Consider the following 25981-nt stretch of genomic DNA (forward strand, 5'->3'; position numbering starts at 1 on the left):
ATTATAAAAAATTTTTTAGGTGTCTTACGTTTGCAGCCTGAAGGTGATAACGATTATGCGTTTACCGGCACAGAAGTCAAGGGTTGCCGGATATCGCATCACTTTACATAATATACACCCGTTAACGTTAAGTGTTAATACATAATGTATGTCCTGTTGGTATACGTATGTTTCGGCTATTATCCCTCGTTACAAGTTTAGGATATAATATCACGCGTTTAGGATATAATATTACGTAATTTCTTACAGACTTTAATTTATTAAATACTTGCACACAAATTATTTATAAGCGCAAATCTATATGTGACAATTTCTGGGAAAGTTTAGTGCAAAATGCATTATATATTTAAAAATAATATACATTGTTAAAATATAAAAGAGTATATTTCTTAATCTTACTTATTTTAAGCTAAAATGCAAAAATAGAACAATTCTATTATTACATAAGGAATATATTATTGTTATTGTTATTATTAATATTATTATATGATCGTTTCTCTCTTTCTTTTTCTCTCTCCTTCTTATTATTAATATTAATTTATATAATATAGTATAATCACTTAAGTACAGTTATCGTTATTTATAAATAAAGCCATTTTCATACCCTTATTATGATTGTACTTCAAGAAAACTACAGTTAAAATATACAGAAAATAAAGTTCAACATTATCTAGAAACATTTCCGTGATTTGGTTTTCTAATACTAATTAAGAAGTTCTTTACTACTTACAACTGACATTTTACAACTGACTGATGACGTCAAAAGCAAGAAATCATTTGAAAATTTATCTTTACAACACATGGAAATCTATTTTTTTCTTCCACGTGCAATATTCAATGATGTGGGTTGATAAGAAATATCAAGAATTTTTTTATTTTATTATTTTCACATATAAAATGAACCTTGTAACAGTTGATTAAGATTTATATTTATTTATTAATTAACGAAATGTATCATAAAACAAATTACAAAAATAATACACATAATTTCTCGCTTTTGACATCATAACCCGACGTAATTGCCAAGTCCAAGAAATGATAATAAATTTAAACGTCATGTGGAAAATATATATTTTGATATCTTAATATTTCTGCACACCAGCGAAGTGTACTTTTTTCCCCTGTCCATCTAAAACCTCCATTAAACTTGACGTAAAACTAAATTCTGAACTACTCTCGTCTTCTTGAGCTCTATAAAAATAATTATCATTACCGTAGAATACTAATGTTAAATAATGTTAACCAGTTAAATAATTATAGTTAATAACACAATATATATGCAGAATATATATTGTCTTATAAAACGAATAATGCGTTTGTGAATATTTTATCTTAATAAAGGAAGAAAAGCAACGTACAGTGTATCCAGACTTGTTAAACTGTTGTTCAACATCGACATAGAAGAACCGTCAATCTTTAGTAAATCAAGGTAAGAATTCACAGTCATCACATAAATTCCTTTTAAACCAGCCGTACCTAGATAACGTGGACTAGATAATTCAATTAACATACGTTCGGGATTCTTTTCCGGTGTATTATATGCCTCCAAATCGAGTTTTATTATTTCAACGGAGGAAAAATGAATTATGTATAAGTACGGTTTGCAGAATGCTGAAAAATATAGAATACCCACTTATTAATAGCAGAAATTATACGATTGATTAACTTAACTCTTGTTGGCGACTTGCGGTCGGAAGTCGCCAACAAGACAACAATTTGTACTAGATTTACTGGAACATTCTTATCATTCCAACCGTTAAATGAGCTGCGCACTACGACACGTTCTCGCAAGACTATTTGTAGCGTAAAATATAACATAATGTATTTTTGCTATGAAATATTAAAGTGCAATTGTATATAAATACATAAAAATGTATAAACTAAGAAGAGACCAATTTTAACGGTTTTGCAGATCAATCTGTGACCACATGTACCGTCTCATTTTAGGATACACTACATGCAAAATTTCATTCAGCATTTTCCGACCGCAAAGAGGTTTAATATAATTAGCACGTGTAATTGAAGTGAATATTTACCAAAAGTAAATGGAAAATGGTTCCATATTGGATCAATGGCGCGAGTCCTTCTACCAGTTTCATCCACAAATACGCCAAATTCGTTGTAACATAGCAGGAGTTCAGCTGTGCCACGTGTATTAGAAATATTCAACACGCAGACGGGGAAAATACCCATTTTAGCCGCGCCCGATAGTCCCGCTTTCACTGAGCTATCATCTTTGTCTGGGAATTCTGTATTATTCATATCATTTTTTTAATCAATCGACACAGAATTACATTTTTTTTACATGTAACATACCAGTTGTTATAATGTAGAGTTGAGAAAGTTACTTTTTAAAAGCAACGCGTTACCGTTCTTTTCTGTAAAAAGTAACTCGTTACAGATTTGAACTAACGCGTTACCATTACTTAAAACGTAGAAAGTAACGAAAAACAGCCTTTCTACCCTTTATATATATACAAAATATTATTTATTAAATATAATTATAATTATTATATTATAGAAGAAAAAAGGAGCACGGAAACAGACAGGTCGATATACCCATGTATTTCAGGTGCTCACATTCGCGAACGGTATTGCGTAAAGAGTGATAGCGCCAGAAGGGCGATCATTAAATGTCCAAAGTGCGATCGCCGCCTCGAGTTTGCTAGTTGTACGGAATCATGTAAAGGAACTCACTTTTTCGCGTCTTAAATACCGCTCGGCCGATTTCAATTTCTGAAATCATCTGAATTTCACATAGCTTCGCTTAGTTATACGGATATGCATGTGTTAGTACCGGCGCTAGCCAGATAGGACGTTAGGAATATCCCTCACTAGTACATCACTGGATTGGATCCGATCCGAAAACTTCAAATCCGCATTCGGATTATCCGCGGATCCTTTGAGATGCACGAACAATTGACGCGTCGGCCAGAGTCGCAGCAACTCAGATCTCTCTCAAACATTTGACAACGAATAAATTGATATCTTTGGTCTGCTATGTCACAACCTTAACCTGAGACGATTGCCAGAAGTTTATATCAATTTATTCGTTGTCAAATGTTCGAGAGAGATCTTGGTTGTTATGACTTCGGCGGCTGACTCCGCCGCAAAAAAAAAAAAAAATGCAGATCTGACATCCATTATCCGTTACCCTAATAATCGGGTATCCGGATAGTATCAAATCCGAACGAACATAAAAACCCTGTCTTTGTTATAGATAGAAAAAATTAACGTTGTTACTAAATCGTTACCGAACAAAAAGTAACTGTAACAATAATGGCATTACAAGTAACGCGTTACTTCCTAACCCTGTTATAATGTTAGTACAATATCTTTCACGTGTGAGACACTTTTCATTATTGATTTTTCTAATAAATGTGGAGTTCTTTAATCAGTAAAAATACTGGGATTCAATAATTGTTGAGTTACAAATAATTGATAATGAATATTAAAGGCTCATTTAATTGATTTTCACCAAAATCATATTAAATTAATTAATGAACAATAATAATTGTCGACATCAATTTTCAATTCTGTAACTTGTCATTCAATAATAGTTAGTATAGTATAGTAAGAAAAGTTAGTAATTTCTGTCTGTGTCAGCAAAACAGACCAAGTAATACTTGATTGACAGCAATTTTAACTTGTTCATTAGATTAATAAGAGTTTGGTGAAGGTCATTCTAAACTTTAAAGCTTAACAATAATATTCAAAAATGTTCATAAAAATGTAAATGAATAATAAAATCGTAATTCTCCAGTTAATTTCACATAAACTACATATTAATGAATTTATTAATTGAAAATCGGCTCTATAAACTATTTTAATATTTAATTAAATATTTAAAATTAAAATTATTTAATATAAAGATGAAGATCTCGCAACAAATAATTAGGCTCGACATTTCCGCCGAGGAGAAATTAATTTCATATTGTGCGGAAAAATCCACTGATAAAAAGTCCATTAAATTTTTAGAATATCTTTTAGAGTCACTACTCGTGATATTTGAAAGTTAATCACAATATAACGTTGCAAATATAATTTATGCAGTTTAAAAATTATTTGCACACTATTTAAATTTAAAGTATATTTCATTTGCTTACCATCTACATTATAAGTTTGCAAATCAATCTGGAAGAACTTATGACATCCCACGATAAGAAGATTCGAAGTAAATATCGCGCAGTTACAAGGCCCCTGTGTTTCGAGTTCGCGAAGTGTAATAAACTCTCCGAAATCTTCTCCAATTCTCCATTTAAGTAATCTATATTAACAGTGACGCATGTTCAATACTAACAGGATAAAAAATTGAATGTGCTACAGGCCAACATTTCTAAAATTTAAAGAGATGTGAAACTGTTTTTTATCGATTATTTAGTACCTGAAAGTCTTTAATAAGTAGCCCGTCTTCTAACGAGTATAATGACTCGAGCTGATTGAAAGTCACATGATCTAATGCGATATATCTCGAGATATTTTGAAATAAAATACCAAATATTTCGTACAATGCCCATTTGTAGAAGAATCTTAAAACTTTCATCCGTAAATAAGAAAAATCGATCGATATTAAAAATATAGTTGTTACGGAAAAAAATAATGTTATATAGTAGTTGCATTCATACACATCTAAGCAAAGAATGCACAATTAACACCGTCGACCTGAAGCCTACTTATCAAGTAGATACATAAATTATATCATTAGACTTCCTGTTGACGATATCAGAAGGAATAATGTTACGGTTGCAAGTTTCAAACTGTACATATCAAAACTTACATGTTATATAATCAAAATATCATTAAAATGAACTTAACCCTGTCTATTCAAACTATCTATTTTATAATAACTATTTTATAACAACTATTTTATAATAACATTATTAAAATAACTAAAACGTTACGAATTTTTTATGATTTTACTGTTAAATGTCAATAAAAAAAAATATTACGAGCTATTGAATTGTTTTAATACTTTCTACATGATTACAGATAAAAAAAAGAGTTATATTTAACAAGTTAAGCTTACGTTGATCTTTTTACGAAAAAAGAACATTTCTAAAATCTTTATTGTGGCATCTTAGTCATTTATAAACTAATAAATTCTAGAGCCTTTTTCTGCCCGATCATTATAACTGATAAAAGACCGTTACAGTGAAAACCTTGTATATTTCAGCAAGTTTTAGAAATGTTAGCCTGTAACATTTTTAATTTTCTACCCTGTATAATGTATAAGATTACCTATTCTATTATTATCATAATGTATATCCATAAACTGATAGATGAAAAACTACATACATTACACGAGACTCAGTTGCAGCACATAGCATTTCGTCATGCATTTGATAAAGATGACAACTATCCGAGGTAGATAGTACACTTCTTGTACTGATCGCTGGCCTAGAACAATCAGCGGCTAATGCGTTACTTTTCAGCAACCTCAAGTTGCAGTACACCAGTTCTCTATATTCACCGGCTATCATTAAAGCTAAGTCCAATTGAGGATACAGAGAGAGCTGATGTATCAACTTGATACCTCGTATTGTGGTAAGCGTGCGAGACTTGGAGGGATAATACGAGAACAAACCCTCTTTTGCACCTAACAAGAGCACATTTTCTGTATATAGATCCACTACACAGTTTAGGTCCAACTAAAGATAAACAGAATATTTACATTAATGCAAAGAAAATGAAGATAAATTTAAATGTATACAAAGTCCAACGCAAAAAGAAATGAAATTGATCGAAAACCATATATATATGTAATGCTGTGCTTGTGTGTCACACACACACGCATACGCACGCACGCACGCACGCACACACACACACACACACATAGAAGAGGTGTAAATCCGACCGTGCAACCTCCACGCGGTATACCTTGGGTAATGCTAATGCTGGCGGTATTGTAACTTTTAAGCCCCATAATTCGGAAAGTTCTTATGGAAAAAAAGGTGCGTAACCAGCGTTTCGAAAATGTCTCAACGTCAGCTATAAGAATATGATATAACGAAAAATAGAGGGTTCCATTTAAGATTTTTATGTTGACCTTAATAACATTCTCAAAGTCATTCTAAGGCCAAACAATTATCAATATCAGATAGCCCTTTTTACACCCTATAACATTTGTCCCAAACATTTGTTTTTAAATCATTATTTTTTTAAATAATTATCCGTTCTGGGACTTTTGGCAGACCCTGTATATATGTATGTATATAAATGCCAAATAATTATTCAAATACTATCAGTATTTAATTCTTTCGCGACGCGATAAATTCATTTTGTTTTACACGCAGAAGTTTAGCGAACTGCCACTATAACGGCTATTCGTAGGGAAAAAGTTAATCGCTGCAAATTTCCTGGTAATTTTCAGTATGAAATTTCTGCAAGGGCATGAGCGAAGAATAAAACGTAACTATTTCATTTTGTCTCTTTTACATTGGACTTCGTAAAACAAACAAGACGCATAATTTATCTTGACGTATCGCCCACCTGATGTTTTTCCAATCTGAGTACAGTTTCATATTTTTTACCTTTGGGTGCACTGTACAAACACTGGCTGGTGATGGCCTTTAAAACTTTTAGCCATTCTTTCTTATCAGTTTGACTCAGGGCCATCACGTCTAATCTAGATGAAGGATAGCAAGTGGTCGTGAGATTCGATTCTATTCTGAATATAAACGGCACGTCGGACTTTGCCGTTCCTAGTACGTCAGGTTGCTGTATTGTCTCGGAAACGTTAAACCCATTATTTTCTATTAGGTTCAAACGATTGATCGGCGCCATTCCTGGACTTGGTTGGTGTTCGTAAACGCATAAGCATGATTCCTCCAATTTCAGATATTTTCTTTCCCAGCAAGATTGTGTTCTGTTAGGAACTTTCACCCATCCTTCCATAATAGCTTTCTCATCGTTACTCTTATACTGAGTGCTTTGTTGTTCCTACAAATACAATACATCTGAGTATATCGAATGGTGTACAAAAACTCGATGATTAACATATTGAGTACTTTCCTTTAACCCGAACAATTAATAAATAGCCGTAAATTAGTGTAACATGCAACTTTTTTACGTTTTTAATCTATCTCTTCTCGTGATGTTCTATTACGTTAATTTTACGGCTGTTTATTAATTGTTCAGGCTAAAGGAAAGCGTTCAGACATTTTTCCAAATATGCTGAATCCATCACAAGTGTTATTTTGTGCGTATATTCTTTTATTTCCACATGCACTGTCACACAAATTGACATGATTTTCCTCACTTCTGACATCATTAAAGAAGGACAACCAAAGCGAGTATCCAGGAGCCTTAATCTGACACATATACCGAGTGTCCGATGCAAGTCGTTAATAACTCAAAATGTTACGTAGTAATTTACAAAATGATATTGATCCTATTTCTCATTTTGATCTGTTGTAAATGTCTCGTATGATTTGGCACGTCTTATATCGAGTACCCTGTATATATTACTTCCTTCCATTGGCTATTTATTGGCCGTACAGCTTATTTTGCAATTAATTATATCTTATATGCAACTTAATAAGACGCGACATCACAATGCTGGTTACCGGCATTCACAGCATTCAACATGTTGAAAATCATAAAACTAAGAGGTTCGAAATCAACAAGGATAATCAATCAACCAAGACTGATACATACAAGTGCATACGAAAACGAATAAAAGGTGATGTTCTTACCAGGTCAGGCTTGTCAGGCTTGTCCGGCTGATCTATCGCTAATGTCTGGACACTATCTCCTACCGACGCTAAACTCTCGTCGCTGGTTCGACAACTCCTGTGAGAATATTTCGGCAAATCACTCGGCATGCCGCAGCTGGCAGGTACAGATAGCGCGCATTTCAGATGCGTCATGATCTGACATTCGCTGCAGATCGCGGCGCGCCTTCCGAACTGTACAGTCTCTGAACACGCCGCACACTTTCCAGCACGCATCGGCAATCCGACATCGAATCTGTGCGGTATGTTGTGCCCTATTCTTTGCGGAGATAACTGTCGGATTAAAGAATCGCTGGTCGTAGCAGCACTTCTCGCTGTCCTCTTGCTGTCCGGCGTCGTGGGTGACGTAGGCGCCGACGCGGCCATAGCTTTAAACGCTAACAATTGATCCGTCAACGTTTTCACCTTCGCTTGTTCCTTAGCGAGCTGATTTTCCAACTCACGATATCCCACCAGCATCCCCGTACCCACCGGGGGCACGTTCTCCTTCTGCTTGATGCCGAGTATCTTGTCGCATACGGTTTTCTTCTTCTTCTTCTTGGACTCTTCCAGTTGCAACTGCAGAATATTGATTAACTTGTTCTGTTGTTGTATAGTACTCTCAGCCTGCACCCTTCGGTTGCGATAGTACTGTTTTATCTCCGTATAGAGATTCTCTAAATCCGCTATCCGCGATCTCAGCTCCTGACCCTGATCTATGCTGTCCTGTAGGTCGGACATGAGACCGGAATTCGCTTCCTCCAACTCGTGCACTCTCGTCAAATATACGCTGGCTTCCTCCTTCACGTCTCTCGATTCATTCTCAAAGGTTTCTAAAAGATGTTTCTTCTTCAACAGGTCGCACTCCATTTCGCCACATTTCACGGTCAACTCCTCTACCTGCGTGCCAAGTTCTTGCGCGAGTTTCTTGTACTGATCTCTCTGAACGATAAGACCGTCCCTCTCGTTCTCTATATCGCTTGTTTCCGACTCCAATTGCTCGACATTACGTTCGGCCGCTAAACGCCGCGTTTTCTCCTCGTTTTGCGCAGCACGCGCCTCGCGCACCCTCGTCTCTGCGGCCTCCAGGTCTTTTTGCAGTTTCATTTTATCCTGAATCAGTGTATTCTCACGTGTCTCATGATCGGTCGTTAGTCTCTCGTAATCTATCAACTGTTCCTCCAATACTGTACAAGTATCCTTCAAAAGCTCGATAGTTATTTCGTGACCCTTAATGTCTTGCTCGAACTTCGCGACTTTAGATCCAAGTTCAGTCTTCTCTTCATCATGTCTGGCGGCGGTGTGCGTCAAATATTTGTTCTCGCCATTCAGACTGTCGATGCGGTCCTGATTCAATCGCATTTGCTTACGAATAGCATCCAATTCTCTACGTATTGACGCGCTAGAAGATTGAAGCTCCTCGATCTGACGATTAGCTTGAGTTAAAGCCTGAACAACAAAAAACGACCAGTTAATATAATGTATGTGATTACGCATTAATTAATATCATATTAATGTTTACTATTTTATAGTAGAAACAAGTTTTGCGTGTGTACCCTTTGTGCTGAATCGGCTTGCATCTTATTTCTGGATGCCTCTCTTGTGACATCGTTCAAAGATGCTTTCGCAATATCCAACTCTTTTAGCAATCTTTTCGAATTTTCTTCTTCCTCCTTCGCTTTGTTCGTTAATTTTTCTTGTAATTTTTGTTTCTCTTCCTGTAACATTTTGATCTTTTCTTCAGCTCTCTTAGCTTCCCTCGTAGCTATACGTTTATCCAAATTGGCGTCCGATAATTCCTTTTCTTTCTTCCACAAAGTCAACTGAGCTTGTTTCATTGCTTGTTTCTCAGCTGCTATGTCTTCCCTTAAAGTTTCAAGTTGCTCTCGCAGTTTTTCAGTTTCTTCTGGTCGATGAACGATTTTCGTGCTTGCAGCTTCAGCAATTGTTGCACGAGTTGTAGATTCAACCTTATCCGATCGTCTAAGATTAGCATTTTCCGTCTCCAACTTTGTAACACTGTATTCCAAACGTCTTAACAATTCTTCTAAATTTCCAACCTTGCGCAATTGTTCCTCTGTAATTAAAACAACAAAAAAAAGAAGAAAACAGAATAAAACAATATAAGAGGGCGTTCTAAATGAATATCTTTCTTTACATAGTTTACCTTCTTTTTCCAAAGAATCCTGTAATCTCTTTTGTAACGCAACCTTATCCTGCGCCGCTTGCTCTAAATTTAAAGCGAGTGCCTCACTTTGCTCCAAATTCATCATAGTTTCATTTAAATCAGATTTTGTGACCTTTAACAATTCAATCACACATTTCTCAGTTGAGTAAAATTTTGTCAAGTAAAAGTTTGATTGGAATTTTATTACATTGACTGATCTTTTATAAACCGAGACAGACATATTTTGGTATATTGTCTGCATCGTGACTGGCATAAGTACGTTAAGATGCGTCCTCATACAACAAGCATTTTGTTAGTATACAGAGTGCCCAATGATTTTTTGGGGATCCGTGGTGAATAGAATAGGCGAAACCAACAGAAAAATCATGTACCATTTTGCAAAATTCGCAATAGTTAATGAGGAATTAATTAATTTGTACGAACTAAAGAGCGCATGGGAAAACTGGACTGTATAAAGAAAAATAGCTTATCTAAAGTCCGATCTACCGTTTCTCACACGCTCATTAGCTTAATTAATTCCTCATTAGCTACTGCGAATTTTGCAAAATGATACCTAACTCCTCTGTTTCACTCCACGTTCTACCTGGATCTACAACGGATTCTGGGAAAATTACTAGACACCTCATATAAAAGAGCTGATGCCATGAAAATTGCGGCAATCTTACGGTATATATTCTGATGTAAATATCGCTACTTATTTTGCCCGAAAGAGAACGCAATTAATTCGGAATTATGATAATAAGTTAATATTTGTATTAAAACTATTTAGTGCAATAAATAATATTTCTTAAAACATTTATTACAATTAGTATTCTTAAAACAAGCACATTTTAAACATATTGTGCTATTGCAATGGCATCATAGAGCATACACTAAATGTTTACATACTATGTTCAGCATTTTGGTCTACCTAGAAAGTATTTGAATACTTACTTGTAACTGCTGTTTTAACTGCTCGTTTTCAAAATTTATTCTTTCCAGTTGCTCCTGTAATGTTGTAAGCATTTGCTCCGATACTTTTAGATCATCTATCTGCCTTGTTCTATCTTGTAACTGTTTACGTAAAGCTTCAATCTCAGCATCTCTCGCTGGCAATGTGGCTTGTATAGTACGTAATTGTTCCTGACAATCTTTCAATTCATTTTGAGTGAGTTCCAAAGCAACATTCAATCTTGACTCGCGACAGTGATTCGAATCTTGTTCATTTCGCAACCTTGTCTCGAGATCTGTATTTTTTGCTGTTTCGTAATCTAATTTCGCACGTAAATCAGCCAGTTGATTATGAGAGCGCACAGCTATCTCCTCTAGCTTAATTTCAACACCCTGAACACTTTGTCTATTTAACTCACGTGTTTTTGCCAAAGATTCTTTATACTGTGTCTAAAAATATAAGAAAGAATTTAATTTTTACATCATCACCTTATCCTATTAAAGTTATATTTTTTTATGTCACCAATAATATTTGACCAATAATTACTTATTAACCTTATATGTAGCAAGACATTATGTTACTTACTTGGAACACACGCAATTTGTCTAATTCTGCCTTTGCTGTCTGTAATTCACATTCTGTCCTCTGTAGATGTGAGCTCATATCATTGTTACTTGTACATAATTCTGTAATTCTTGTGGTTTGTGCTTCAATGTGTTTATTTAATTGTGATACTTTGTCCTTCTCTGCATTTTCCCACTTGCGTTTAGCTTCTCTTATCAATCCAAGTGCATGAGTCTCTAAATCTTTCCTTTCCTGCCGCTCTAATTCTATCCAAAAAGAAACAATTGTAGGTCATATTTTTGGCTCATGAGAGAACATGAATAAATTTATTATTATATAAATTTACCTATTTCTGTTATAATTTTATTATTTATTGGTTAGTTCATTTATATGTATACAAATTTATTAATTTACCTAATGTTCTTTTAATTCCTGCTAATTCTGATCTTGTGGATATAAGTTCTTTCTCGAGTATATTCCTTTCTTTGTTGAATGCTTCCAACTTTCGTGATTTTTCTTCCAACTGAATTTCTATCTGAGAGATCTGTCTGGCCAGAGATTTGTCTTTTAATATCTGCTGTTTCTCTTGAATTTCTTTCTTCTTTTTGTTATCTGATGTTATATCCGACTCCATTTTTTCCTTAGAAAATTTATCAGACTGTAAGTATGTAAAATATTACCAATATTGTGGATATTGTAAAATGTAAATATTGTAGATATAAAACACACACACATATATATATATATATATATATAACCCTAGATTGATTTTTTATAAAGAAGAATTAAAATAAATAAAAACACGTAAACACATCACTCACGCTTCTTCGAATACTGGCTATATCTGACCTGATAGCCGATAATTCTTTTGCTATGTTACTCATAATAACGACAATTCCACAGAGTTCAATACAAAGTTTATGTTTCCTCGCGTCAATTCCCCCTCTCGTAACGGTTGTAAGCGGTCCTATGCATCCTATTTGAATTTAATACGTCGTCTCTGACACCAGAGTGTGCAAATGTAGCAAGTATGTTGTCCTCTGTAGTTGTTCTAATGGCTTCTGCCCACAGGACACGGCAATACTTGCCGCGCGATGGAAGTTCGCGCGGTAGCCAATCAACATGCCGTTTTTCAGTAAGAACTAGAAGTTCATATCCAATGAGCGATATCCAATGAGCGTACTGCTTTTCCAGAAGAATTGCATACTCATTGGATATCGCGCATCGCGCCTAAATTTAGCCTTAACATACAGTGCAATAGCTAGAATAATAGATAAATAGAGAAACAATAGGTGCGATACATTGAACTAAAGAATATACTGAAATGAGCACTGGTGTGGTGAGGGACATGGCCTATTAGAGAGGCTGTGCGACAAAGGCCACGTCTAAATAGTATCTCGTTCTCTGTCTTACTAAGATGCTATATAGTCTACATAGATAAGCCAAAGACGGAAATACTATTTAGATACTTTTTCTCTCGGTACGAGGTCATCTGCCAGAAACAAAGGCAGTACTCATTCCAATATGTTCTTTAGTTCAATGATGTCGAAAGCTACCGTCTTCATATGATAGTCATATATGTAATACTACTATATAGCCAGTCGTCTTACGCTGCCTATGAGAGAGAGCCGTCTCAGAGGCGATGATAATGATGATGATGATGATATATATATATATATATATATATATATCAGAGTCCAAAAATGAAATGGTATGTATATCGGTTCTTCGTTTGGTATGTCAGTTTTGGTAATTTTTTCTTAATTGAAATGCTATCGGTATTTAATTAGCATAAATTTTTTCAACGTGATTCTTAATACTATAATCCCGTAAGGATATTTTTACCTTTTCTGCTAATCGCGACGCATGACGGTTCCACGACTTTACGACGATCTTGTCCCGACTAGTTTCGGATCGCTTTCGTTTTCGTTCTGTCGATAGAACTATCGTCATTTCATTCGATTCCGCTCGGTGTTAATGCACTCCGGGAGCATGTAGCAACGCGCGAGACATTTTTTCTGCATCAAGACGTTATTTATCTGCGCGCCCGCGCGATACGTCACGTTATGATAATCGACGACAGATGCTCCGCAGCTTCTAATTAGTGCCCGGCTTCATTGTTAGTCATAGACGTGCTGCAGGGTGGATAATTCCTCTCTTTCTCCATCGTAGTAGCAGCGGGCTACGCGTCCGTTTCAGGTTCCGGATTATTCTCGCGCGACACTGTCGAATGTTTTCGTCATTACGCGATAAAGACGCTCGTGCGATGATACTCCTCACGAATATGCGGTCGCTGCTCGCTGACGAGCCTTCCTCGGTGCACGACATCGGGTAAGAAAGTGTTATAATTCACGCTAATTAATGATGAAGATCAGACGAAGTTCGATCGAACGTAAAATTCGGACCAAATGGGAAACTAAGGTCTGTATTAACAGTCGTTGATTTGAAATTTGTTTCGAGTTGGGATATTTAATATTTAATTTATACCCATGTTAACAATCGTTATTTGCCTCAAATGAGATACTCAAGTAGATTTGAATTCAGAGTTAGATGTGAGTGTTTCTTAGTTTAGTAGAATTGAATATTATAGATAAAAGAATATTACAAAATGAATGAATGAATGAATGAATAAGTACTTTATTTATAAAGCGCTCTGGAATGATATCCCCTGTAGCGTCAGGAGAGCTATGAAAACAAAAGAGATATAAGAATGAGCATATTTAACAATTTTAGTGTTTAGACAATTTCTTCCGTGAATAAATTGTTTGTGAATAAACTGAAACATTGTGAATTATAAAAATGAAATGGACATATTAATAATAGAACAGAATAGAATGTCAGGCGAGCGATACGACTAAGCAAAAAAATATAATAATAATAATAATAATAGAACAATTAATAATATAATAGAATATCACGTATAAAATGTCAAATATACCATATAATTTCACTGAAAACTCAAGTCTAAATCTAAATTAAAATGTGAGCATCTCACATGAGATAAGTTTCAAGTAACAATTACTTGTATGCGCCCGGGTCGCAATTCATTCGGCGCGGCCGACAACGATCTGTAATTCAGGTTTTATATCGGCCGAATTGATGAAATTTTCATCGACGGGAGTGCAATTGCCGCTTTTACTCGTCGAAGGTGGCACAAGTGTGTACAACATGTGTTTCAGATTTTTCTCTTGCGAGTACTTCTTTTTCTATGCATCGAACGCTCGTGGATTGCGTCTTCTCAATTTCAGAACTGCTCCGAGGTGTCCTTTGCCCGTGACAGTCATGGATTTCATTTATAATTTCACTCAAGCCGAGTTGGAAGTTACATGGCCGTGTGAGGTGCGCTTCTACTGGCTGTCGTTACAGCCGTTCGTCCGATTCGTCCGTTTCTTGGTCGGCTACGTAACGCCGTTTATCATAATACTCGGTGAGAGATCTCGTCGCGTCGCCGTGCAACCTGACTGTTCTTCATTTAAAGCTGTAACCCTCACTTCGTATAGGTGTATTGCTAAATACTGTATCTTTTAGTATGTTGAGCACACCCGTGCTATGTGACTCCAATTTGTCACTTTATCTAAGAGCGCTCGCTATATCGGACAATGGAGCATTGATTTTTAGTTATGCCGTCAGCGTCGCGAGATCACACTCTACATTCGTTAACGATCTCTTCATGGTAATGCTTCAAACGTATCATCGAATGTGCGATCAGAATTCCGCGTCGTTAAATATTCCTCTCGCCGCAAGACTATCTTCCGACCGAGCCAATCGGCAAGTTAAGCTCGATTTTCCCAGCCAAACTTGACTTCATCGCGTTTAATAGGAATACGTTTGTTCATCCGCGAAGTAATCGCCGTCATTGTCTATCGATCCTTCGTTGATGTTCCAATGTGATATTCGTATGTATCTCGATCACAAAAAGTTTATCGTCGAAGGCGGAAGATCGAACTAAACTATTTGGCCGATATTTGTATAAATAATGATCGTTGCCATCAGAGCGATCTAACAGGAAAGGTTTGGAATCATTCAAATTTGTTGCTGATTTTCTCCTAGCGCGTGTTATTTGTAACGCTATATGCTTTAAAATGAAACTCCAAGTGTAAGTTTATGATAAGTCACGTTGAAGAAAGCGAAATCCGGTAAAAACTATCACATGGAACGGAAGATGGTCATTGTCAGCGGAAGGACGACAAAGTGGAGGAACGTGCGATATTCAGGATAATATTTTCTTTCAGAATAGCAGATTCTTGTGCAGCACGAGTTCCGTGAGCATGGAGCTCTTTCAATTCACATCGACCTGGCTGGTGGTCGCTCTCACGTGGACGCGAGTGATCGCGGTAACGTTCCCGTTCCGAACTCATGGCTGCCAGAATTGCTCGGCGGTTATAACGATTGCCATTTTGACCTGCATAAGTTCCGTGATATCCTTAACAAAGTTGTACTCTGGAGGTAGAGTGTATTTTCCGTGATTTTTTTCTGCCGGTCTTGCGATCCGATTGTCACTAGTTGCAGGGTTCGGAAGTAACGTGTTATTTGTAACGCCATTATCGTTACAAATTACCTCCTTTCAATGACGATTTGATAACTTTCTATCAAATTCTTCAAACAGTGGGATAAACGGACTTGGTGTTTCCAAAGTTCTCAAAGCATTTCAGAATTGCGGGAATTTGAATTCAGTATTAGCATCATCGAAATATTAAGACAAGCCTTATATATATATATATATATATTTTTTTTTTAAATAACAAATCTTGCTCGATATTTTACATCAACTTGGCGACAAGTTATCGTCAAATTTTACTCGATATTTGGCGCCAATTTGACGTCAAGTTTTGTCACCAAATTTTATTCTGTGTTTAGCATCAATTTGCTGTCGGGCTTTGTCATCAAGCTTTGCTTGTTATCTGGAACCAATTTGGTGTCAAGTACACAAACTTTGTTAGCAAAACATGAGCTTATTGCAGACACAGATGATTTGTCGGATTGTCGACGAGTTTTGAGCGAATTTAGTGCTAATTTGGCGACAATTTGCTAAATTGTTTACTAGAGTATAAGGCTCTTCGTACGTTATCACTTGTCAGTAATATAAGCATATATGTGTCAGAAATTGGGACAAAATTAAAGTTACATATCAATAAATAGTACTTCTGTCACTCTTTTGAGAATATATAATAAATTAATTAAAATTTTACAATAAATTAAAAAAATTTGATACAATTAGAATCCCAAATATTTAAACTTTCGAACAAAATTAATGTTATGTGTACTTAACACATGTATTATTATAATTTATTAATTTATTTTCACGATGAAGTTCCTTTGTCACTAATTAGAATATTCACCTTATATCTTTCGTAAATGAGCGCCAACTTGATCAAGTCATATATATATGCCTTTCGTAACTAAAGAGTTAAATAACGATAATGTTAATGAGTATGAGTAATTATTTATTTTTCAAAAGTAACTCTTCCAACTCTATTCACTCACTACTACGTATTATTGTCGTGATTAGTGATATTATAATTGATTTTCATATCATTCTCATCGACGAAACGAATTACAAATCATACTAATTATAGGATACGAAACCGACAGCGTTTTCGAGTTTATACCGTGCCAGGAGATGATAAAGCCGTGGGGTAGCGCCATGTACTTCTATATAGCTCTGTCCACGTGGCTACCTCTGCTGTTTATATTCGTCGGCAACTTGCTGTTGATTATTCGCGTGAGAAAGTCCTATAAAATTCACAACGAGTTGACTCGTAAGTTATGCTCGTGAATTGGTGGTCGTGTATGCAATAATGTCATAATTACAGAAGATTTACACGAGGCAGACTCTCGCTTCAGATAATTTCAGGTACAAAAATAACAGGACGCATAATTCCAGCCGGACTTTGCTCGCGGTGTCGATAGTATATTTGATTCTCTTGCTGCCACTCGGGATTGTAGAAACTTTAGAGCTTTATTGGGACATAATTTTGATCGAACATCCCGCCAATGATGCGGAGAAAAACAAGAGATACATACACTGGTAAGAATATCGAATCATTACGATCAGTACGAATCAGTACGAATCATTTGACGGTTTCAATTTTTGGTTCAGATTTTTTATTAGATGAAGTCTTATTAGATGAAGCCGATCGTAAATCTTCTCCTCTAGCGTAAATTTAAGAAGAGTAAAAATTGCCTAATTCGAAAACATTTGGAACATTTTTCAGGCTACAAGAGAAGATGTTTCTGAAATGGTGCCGTGGCTTGTTCTTTCACATATACCACTGGAACTTTGCGATCAACTTCTTCCTGTACTATTTGACAGGGAAGAAATTCCGGAGAGTCGTGACGCAAACGCTGAAAAATTACACGGACTCGAATCTGCCGTGCTACAAAGGTATCTTAAAATGCAACACGTGGAACAATTGTCACGAGCACTTTGCGGCTGTGCGTTCGACAAGTATATTGTTGGCAAGAGCCGTCACGCGAAATAATCGATTTATCGACACTAATGTCGCGCGGGACAACGCCAACGAAAGAATCAGCACTAACGTTTAGCTATATACAAGCATAATACACCGAAAGAGCGTAACTCTTTCATGCGTACAGCTCGTATTTGCCGTTTATTGCGTTCAAGATAAATACATATCTAATCTAATATGTCTATCACTTGTAGATTATTTTACACATACATACAACATATTTCTTTTGCCTATATCTGGAAATAATTGTTAGATAAATTCTATTTATTCTTCCTTCGTTTTTGTATACATTTGTGTGTGTGTATGTGTGTGTGTGTGTGTATGGTGTAATGTATGTATGTATGTGTCTATGTTTGTATGAAACGTTTGCTTCTTTTTTTTTTTATATTAAATATTGCAAAATATCACATTGCGTATTAGGCGTCTCTTGCATAATAGCGTATTTCTCGAGAGAATTAAATAGCACTACTTATATATATGTAAAATATCTGTTATCATTACATTTTGGATATAACTTTTGACTTTGCTATTACCATCCGTCTCTTCCTAATCTCCTGTTCCTTACAATCTAAGATACTGGTCCCGATGCAGACCTTCGATATAACGGATATATCGTGTTAATACTGTACTAAATGAGAATTTCAAGTAAAGTGAGATATACGATTGAAACATACGTCATTTCTGATTAACAATATACAATAACTCACGACACGCAGTTAACGACCGAATCGTTGATTTTTTTCCCTCTCTAGTTTCTCACGACATCAACCAACGATTTGGTATCTTCAGGCATGCACGAAACACTTGAATATATCAATATCGATGCATAGATTTCATCGAACATAATTAGATAATTTAATTACATGATTTACATGAATCTTGTGGACGCACGATTACATATATACATATATACGAAAAAGCATTTATTCACGTTAACGTTAAATTAAACGTATATGAAATTACCTAAGCTACGTTTTTACTTCATTATGCATTCACGTAATATACATAACACTAAATGTCACATAATACATATGCCGTACCATCGTTATGTTGGTAACTTTTAATGAAACTAAATAATATAAGCCTTAAATTATATATATAAATGTAATATACATGTACAATATAAATATACAACGCGTATATTATGCTGAGATAACCTAATTTTTAACCTACAATTTATGTTTAAAAGAAAATTATTTTTTATATGGTGCATAAATAAAGAAATATTGAGTTATTTCCTAGCTTCAAACACATTAAATTCAAACAATATATACATTATGAAAAAAGTTATATATATGTATAACTCCGCATCTTTATGTTTGTATATGTCTAAGTATTTCTAAAAGATGATATCCTATCTAATTCAATCACGTGTCGAAGAATATCTTTCATTTGAACAGTTCACAAATTTTATTATAAAGAATAAATTTTTCAAATTATACGTAAGATGAATGCGCGCGCGCGCGTTTAATAAAATAAAGTAAGCTCCATTTTTTTATATAAGTTAGCATTAATCATTTGTACACATTTAACAGATCAGCAGCTACTTTATAACTTAGAAGCACAATTAATGTTTAAACAATTACTTGAATATATGTATGTATAACAAGAAACAAAGAATTTCAAATCTATTCTTGCAAAAATGTATTCAGATAAGAAAAATTCTTGAAGAAGCCATGTTAAAGGCAATCTGAATTTAATATGGAAAATGAAAAATATACAAGTATTCCCTCTTTTTTAACCTTTCTTCATTAAATAATGATGAGAAGAATATAAGGTATACAAAGATATTATATAATCAATCTCTTAATTATATGCGAGATGCGTGTATAAAGTTCCGAAATGAAAAAGGAAGCATTCTTATATGATTCGCCTTTCAGCAGCAGTATCCCTCATTATATATTGCAAACAATATAAAGTGCAAAATTTTTAGAAATAAAATAAGCTAAATTAATTATGAATATCATCAATATACAGAGTGTCATCTGTGTATATCAGTTTGTGTGCAGGCAGAACTCATCAAATTGAATAAAAAAGGCCTTTACTACTTTGAAAGTAGCCACGGTCATTATTCAGATATTAATTTAATTAAAAAGTATTGGTGAATTAGTGCACATGACACGATGGAATGAATTTTGTAAGGTATTTTAAAGAGACGTGTCTTCGGCATGTTGACTATCTATCTTCTAGCGACAATGAATATCGGCTGGCAACAAGACACGGAGTAACGCTGTGATTTTGGGCCACATAGTTCCCAGAAAATCAGAAATCAAGTTGAAGACACACTTAATTTGATTTCCGGGTTAATGCCACGTCCTTCATGGTGCCAAATATCAGTCAAAAAAATTCAGAATTTCAAATCTCGTTCCCTGAAGAAGTAATGAACTAAAATGTTCACGAAATATTAGAAATAAATAAATGAAAGATCCGGAAATTTCTCGCATCTCGCGCACTCGTTTACCGATTTCTTTTGATTAATATCTTAATAATTATTATAGTTGTTTTTTAAGATGATAAAAAACTTTTTTATTCAATTTTTCGTGAGTTTTTTTACCTGCACACGGGCGGATTATCAGTGGTATCAGATAATTGTATTTATATAACAAAAATGCTATCTTCTAATTTCTAACGATAATATTATAATAATTTCCAAGGACAATTTTTATTAAAATATGATGATAAAAAGTTGTATATTATAATTCAGTCTTTCGTTGGTAAAATTTTCTAAAATTTACATTTTTTCCTCGTGTGCTCAAAATTCCACTATAAAAGACTTGTTTTTTCTTCATTTCTGTATGCTGCATTCTTAGACTTATCTAATAGTTCTAAATAATGTTTGCAATACATATATGCATATGTATGTGTGTGTGTGTGTGTGTGTGTGTGTGTGTGTGTGTGTGTGTGGGTGTGTGTGTGCACACACACACACACACACACACACACACACACACACACACANATATATGAAGGCTCTCAAAATATTCGAATTATCATTATCTTCAGTAGAAAATACTCAACATGAGACAGCGCCTTAAATATTACGCGGAAATCTATTCACATGATTTGCTGGGAACTGCCCCTTTCTACCGTTGTACTCACCGTACAACCAATCTTCCGATATCCTTGATATGACCGTAATTTTCGCTCCCTCCTGCAATATGGAAAATATTATAAATATAGTAAATTTCTTACCTACTTTACAATATACACATCATCGTAAGAGCTCAGACACAATGAAGGGAATGAACGAGGAATATAAATATTAAGAATAAGATGTAAAAAATAAGCTATAGCTTAAAATACAATAAAACGAGTAGAGAATAAGATATAAAGACGTTTTAAAACGAGATTGTCACTTTTACTATTTTTAATAGATTTTTATTGTCATTATTAATACTTTTAGCATTTTCTTGATAATTATTGATTAATTCAATTTGATTTTCATTTGTATGTTGATGATCATTAGAGATTTTGAAGGTTAACCATCAATCATCTACTAAGCATTATAAGTAGTACAAGTTATAAGGAATAGAATATTGACAATTGTTTCTAATCTTAGTTCCTTATTCCTATATTGTGCATTGAAGCATGGTTGTCCATGTATCCAAATTTAATTTCCTGTTTCTGATTCTTTATATTTAATTCTTTGTTCCTTATTCCTTTCAGTATGATTGAACCCTAAACCTTTATATACCTCAAACGACAGATCGTCGCTGCTTTCTCCTTGAAAAGTATAAAGTGCCGTAACCACGTTGTCCGGTAAGCCTGGTAAAGGTATTTTAATATCGATGAAATTAAACGGGAATATCCCTTGACGATTCCTTATTCTTCCTTCCAACCAATCGTCGTTTATTTTCCTCACCAATTGTACGACATCGCCCTCCTTCAGAGGCAAGTCGTCGGGATGTGTCGCTGGGAAGTCGTACAATGCGATACCGTAAGGCTTATCGGAACTTCTCTGTAAATTTGTAAATTCACAAATGCAATTCAATCTCTTATACGGATATAGAATCATGTATCGTACTGTCGCAGTAACAGAGACTCTTGTAATGGAATTTTCAACTTGGGCTCAATTGCACGGCCTGAGATTTTTTCCGTGCAGATTTAGTCAAGTTTTCAATGCTCACCCCAAGATCACCGTTTAATTCCGCCAAGTAATCTGCCGGCGGTGCTGGCGGTGGAATCGTTGGCATGGGTGGCGACGGACTGTCGTCGTCATTGGACCATGCATTGAACCACATGTTGGAGAAATCCAACGTCAACGGTTTATCCGCTGTACCGTCGGAAACATTGACACTTAACGTCAACGGTTTACTCGTTGTGCCGTTGTTTGAAATTTTGTAGTCGGCGGTACACGTTTCCTTGGCCATCGGTTCGAGCTTCTTCATAAGTATCTTCGGCGCTGGCGGCTTGGGAGGTCTCGCTCGTATTATCGTGGGCATCGACGTCATGGCAGGCTTAGAAACGGTCTGAATGGAAGGCACTTGATTCGCGACGCAATTAGCGTTGGAGCGGAGAGAGAAGAGGCACGTATCGTCAGCGGTTCGAGTCACGTTTGAGCACGTATCCTCCAGCGGGCCGAACGGGTCCTGCGCTGCCGTCTTTACCTGCCAAGGGTCATTCTGTGCTGTTCTCTTGGCGGACAGGCCGAAAAAGTCGAAGTCATCCTCGAAGGCACTTTCCGTTTGCGACGTGTTTCCGCTGCTCGTGAACACAGACGGATTAGAATTCCCGTCACTGCCAAAGCTATCGACGCTGACTCCGTCGCTGCTGGAGCGGGTCGTGAACGTTGGCGACCCAGGCGGACTGAGATCTATCAGAGATACCGCCGTGGTGGAGTTCGTAAGCTGCGATATCGGGTTCTGAAGTTGACCAGTAGCACGTGGTAGAAGAGAGTTCTCTTGCTTCTTTCGCCCGAAGAAATTCGTCAACAGCTCTGTCGGCCTAGCCTGGTGTACGAGATAAAGTACAGTTGTAATTTTTGACAAGGGACAAAGAATTGCCAATATGATGCATATTATACCTTCAGTTGTTATATAATACAGACTGTATAGTTAGTGTCATATATGCTGTACCATTCCCTAGACGGAATATTACACAATTTTCAGTCTTATACATAACTTGTAAAGTTGAAAATTGCATAAGTAACTCTAATTATAATGATTAAGTTATAATAGTTCTAATTATAACGATTTTAATTTTACACACACACACACACACACACACACACATACACACACATGTATGTGTATAAACATCATATAAATTTTCGATCTAGGAACTGTACAGGAACTGTAGATTACAAAAGCTGTATACAGTTGACATCATGTATGTTATACCATTTCCTAGATTAACACTTTTTACTATTACACAATTTTTCGTTTTTCACACACGTGCACACATAAGATTGAAATTTATAATTAGAGCTATTGTAATCAAAGCATTATTACTAGAATTATTTTTGTGGTTTTTCACCTTATACATTATACATAAAGCTGAAAATTGCTGTAACTCTCAGTCTAAGAAATAATACAGTATAAATAACACTGACTATACTGTTTTCTCACTTTATTTGAACTTGAAACAAGTACCAGATACTGCCCAAACACTCATATATACGCACACAGCAGATTTCTCAATTCTGTTAATGCAACACTGCGCGAGAAGTATATGTTCCAGTGACGTAAACAAGCTGTTTCATAAAAATGTCCCGCTGACATCAACAGACTGTACCATATAAAGAAACACAAGCATACCGAATAACTTGTGATATCTTACTGGTCTTCTTGGTTTCTGGTCACTCTGATGCTGCGTGTGATTCAGATTGAACTTTGGAGGTGGCGGCCTAGGAGGTGGTTTCTTTTTCTGTACAGGTTGCGCCATGGTCAGAGCGCTTCCGAATATGTCATTGCTGAAGACACAGGCACAGACAGATACACAAAATCACCCTAGTATGGAGGTCATTATGAAGGAACAAGGAGAGAATGGAAGGAAAGACCCGGAAGCAGGTCTCTGCTGTGAGCGACGTACAACAAAAGCACGATAAGAAAACAAGGAGTTACCAACCTGCTGCCCCAAATCGGGTCTCTTTGTGTCGCGCCGGGAGGACGAGGTGCCGCGCGTGTCGGGATCCGCATTTCTGCAAGCAATTCGACGGGCATCAGGATCAGAGGCTACGCAGCTTATGCGATCTGTTCCTCGTACACGCTGGTACATTCACGCGTATGCACGGACGGACGGACGAACGAACGTGATATCGTGGACGTGTACGTACGTATACAACATACATGACGCTCCGGATAACGCGGTAGGAGAAATTTTCCAAAACAAAGTGCGTGCGTGCGCGCCACGGACGCCACTATACGTCGATATATACGTGTCAAATACGTCGTCGGCGGCGTACGTTAATGCGATTCGCTTGACATCGATGAGCTCACCCGCTTGGTCGGCGTCGCCGATATCCTACGCCCACCATCGCTGCTATCAGCAGCAGCTCGCCCCGATAAGCGTGACGCGCGCGCACACGCACGCTTATCTCATCCACTGATAACCGTGCTGGGAGAATATTCGGAAAACCACATGCTCGAGCTCTCGTCGCGCCGCTGCTGCCTCACGAAACAGAGAGCGTGATGAACGCGCGCTCCCCTCGTCGCGAAACGAAGAACGTAGGCGGACGGACGCGAGTGAACCAATCGTGCGACGACGCGTCTTCTCGGCTACCCGGAGCGGAAGCGTCCGCGTAACGATGAAATCGCGATGAAACGGGCTGACGAACGCGACACACCGACAATTCGCACACGTCGCATACCACTCACCTGTTCTCACGTTCGCGGCCATTTTTCATTCTCGCTGCTGCAGCAGCAGCGACGTCGTCACGAATCGCGAAGCAGCGTGCCAGTCGCTTTCGAACGGTCACCGGTGATTGTGCGTTTCATCATCGTCGCTCTCGGAAACTCTGGAAATAGGTTTTCAAGCGAGATCGTTCGATGCTGACAAGCTTTATCTTAGGTATTCATAGGCTGCCGTCCGTTTGACGTGTACAGTAAGCTCTAAGCGTCATTCTTTCCTTATTGTTCAATACATATCAAAGAAAGATAGAATGACGAGTGTACGAAGTTAGCCCGACTTTTTTTGGAAATTATAATTTTAAAATTTATTCTGGGTTGTTCTACCTTTATACCACAATTGTTCCAATGTGATATTATTTTATTCGAAACGGTTCTCGAATAAAAGAAATGAATAAAACAAAAAAAAATAAATCTCTTTACCTGGCTCCCCTCTTTTCAAAAATCATTTTCTTATCGTTATAGATGGTTCCAGTTGTTTTAAAAATTATCCCGAAAGGACAATTCCGCATGTCAGGCCAGAAGCCCGAAAAATAAGAAAAATAAGAAAAATAAGAAAAAAACGTTTGTCGATAAATGAATCCCCAAGCCAAGAGTAAACATATCCTCTCTTTTCTTGTTCCAATCGAGAATTTTTTGTTCCGAGTTGTTTTAGGCCTGGAAAACACAGTTCTATAGTGCAAATATAATCTTATATTTTAACATTTAGAAACAGGGGATTGTTGAAAAGGTAGCTTATATTATTAGAATAAAGCAACGCAAACTTAGAAGTTTAATAACATAATCCTGAATAAATTCAGGCCAACAAAATATGAGTATTGGAAAAATGAATGCAGTTATGAGAGAAAAAGACGATTGAATAAAAATGCTGAATAAAATTGACCAATCACATTCGATTATTTTTCTTACGATCGAGTTCTTACGGTCGAGTAATAATCGATTTTTTATTTTTCTTATTGCTTAAGTTTTTTTACGTGCTACGGCCTAACACGTGAAAAATGATTTATAAAGTGTGCGTTTATACATACTTTCCTGTAAATGTTAGATGAAATATTTAAAAAATTATAATTACTTTTTGAAATAAAAGCATTTAAGAAAATTGTGAACAAAGCTCGAGATTCCAGTCTATTTTATATCTTTCCTTGACTCTTTCAGGTTTTCACCGACCGATTTAAGTTTCTTTAATGACCTTTCTCGATTTTCTAAGTCTGTTGCAGTCCTGGTAGGATTCTTTAAATAACAAATGTGCTAATGGACGAGACGCGTGATAC

At 36.1% G+C, this 25981-nt stretch overlaps 3 protein-coding genes across 9 annotated transcripts; 1 reads left to right on the top strand and 2 right to left on the bottom strand.

Annotated features, from left to right (window-relative positions):
• Positions 1-526: 526 nt before the first annotated feature.
• On the bottom strand, positions 527-13295 carry LOC106745710 (citron Rho-interacting kinase-like). The gene is made up of 14 exons (XM_014621572.1): positions 13241-13295; positions 12217-12537; positions 11810-12053; positions 11417-11661; positions 10834-11280; positions 9880-10012; positions 9269-9789; positions 7695-9161; positions 6490-6939; positions 5296-5648; positions 4107-4267; positions 2037-2249; positions 1359-1611; positions 527-1191 (listed from the first exon to the last, which is right to left on the bottom strand). The coding sequence occupies exons 2-14, from the start codon at positions 12277-12279 to the stop codon at positions 1083-1085; spliced, it is 4659 nt and encodes a 1552-aa protein (XP_014477058.1). The 5' UTR covers positions 12280-12537; positions 13241-13295; the 3' UTR covers positions 527-1082.
• A 213-nt stretch (positions 13296-13508) lies between these two features.
• LOC106745704 lies at positions 13509-20522 on the top strand. Its single transcript, XM_014621563.1, has 7 exons — positions 13509-13726; positions 14644-14822; positions 14896-15068; positions 15628-15841; positions 16972-17154; positions 17240-17423; positions 17611-20522. The coding sequence occupies exons 1-7, from the start codon at positions 13626-13628 to the stop codon at positions 17939-17941; spliced, it is 1365 nt and encodes a 454-aa protein (XP_014477049.1). The 5' UTR covers positions 13509-13625; the 3' UTR covers positions 17942-20522.
• A 308-nt stretch (positions 20523-20830) lies between these two features.
• On the bottom strand, positions 20831-25104 carry LOC106745703 (SH3 domain-containing protein 19-like). Of its 7 annotated transcripts, none has more exons than XM_014621555.1 (6): positions 24681-25100; positions 23932-24004; positions 23644-23776; positions 21993-22814; positions 21560-21823; positions 20831-21016 (listed from the first exon to the last, which is right to left on the bottom strand). In XM_014621555.1, the coding sequence occupies exons 1-6, from the start codon at positions 24700-24702 to the stop codon at positions 20897-20899; spliced, it is 1434 nt and encodes a 477-aa protein (XP_014477041.1). In that variant the 5' UTR covers positions 24703-25100; the 3' UTR covers positions 20831-20896. The 7 variants fall into 7 exon arrangements, with proteins under 7 accessions (XP_014477041.1, XP_014477042.1, XP_014477043.1 ...); XM_014621556.1 differs by lacking the exon at positions 24681-25100 and adding an exon at positions 24303-24674; XM_014621557.1 differs by lacking the exon at positions 24681-25100 and adding an exon at positions 24140-24295.
• Between the last annotated feature and the right edge of the window lie 877 nt (positions 25105-25981).

The sequence above is a fragment of the Dinoponera quadriceps genome, unplaced genomic scaffold (genome assembly GCF_001313825.1).
Source record: "Dinoponera quadriceps isolate SergipeBrazil2010 unplaced genomic scaffold, ASM131382v1 scaffold1441, whole genome shotgun sequence".
NCBI lineage: Eukaryota > Metazoa > Arthropoda > Insecta > Hymenoptera > Formicidae > Dinoponera > Dinoponera quadriceps.

Bases quoted from the DNA above. Each gene is read 5' to 3' on its own strand.
- LOC106745710 (XM_014621572.1), bottom strand. From the start codon at position 12,279: ATGAGTAACATAGCAAAAGAATTATCGGCTATCAGGTCAGATATAGCC. The intron at 12,054-12,216 runs GTGAGTGATGTG...ACATACTTACAG, and splicing joins TAGCCAGTATTCGAAGAAGC to TCTGATAAATTTTCTAAGGA. The intron at 9,790-9,879 runs GTAAACTATGTA...TTTTAATTACAG, and splicing joins GGATTCTTTGGAAAAAGAAG to AGGAACAATTGCGCAAGGTT.
- LOC106745704 (XM_014621563.1), top strand. From the start codon at position 13,626: ATGTTTTCGTCATTACGCGATAAAGACGCTCGTGCGATGATACTCCTC. The intron at 13,727-14,643 runs GTAAGAAAGTGT...TCTCAATTTCAG, and splicing joins TCCTCGGTGCACGACATCGG to AACTGCTCCGAGGTGTCCTT. The intron at 17,155-17,239 runs GTAAGTTATGCT...CTCTCGCTTCAG, and splicing joins AATTCACAACGAGTTGACTC to ATAATTTCAGGTACAAAAAT.
- LOC106745703 (XM_014621555.1), bottom strand. From the start codon at position 24,702: ATGGCCGCGAACGTGAGAACAG. The intron at 24,005-24,680 runs GTGAGTGGTATG...AATTGCTTGCAG, and splicing joins GGCCGCGAACGTGAGAACAG to AAATGCGGATCCCGACACGC. The intron at 23,777-23,931 runs GTTGGTAACTCC...CTGTGTCTTCAG, and splicing joins GACCCGATTTGGGGCAGCAG to CAATGACATATTCGGAAGCG.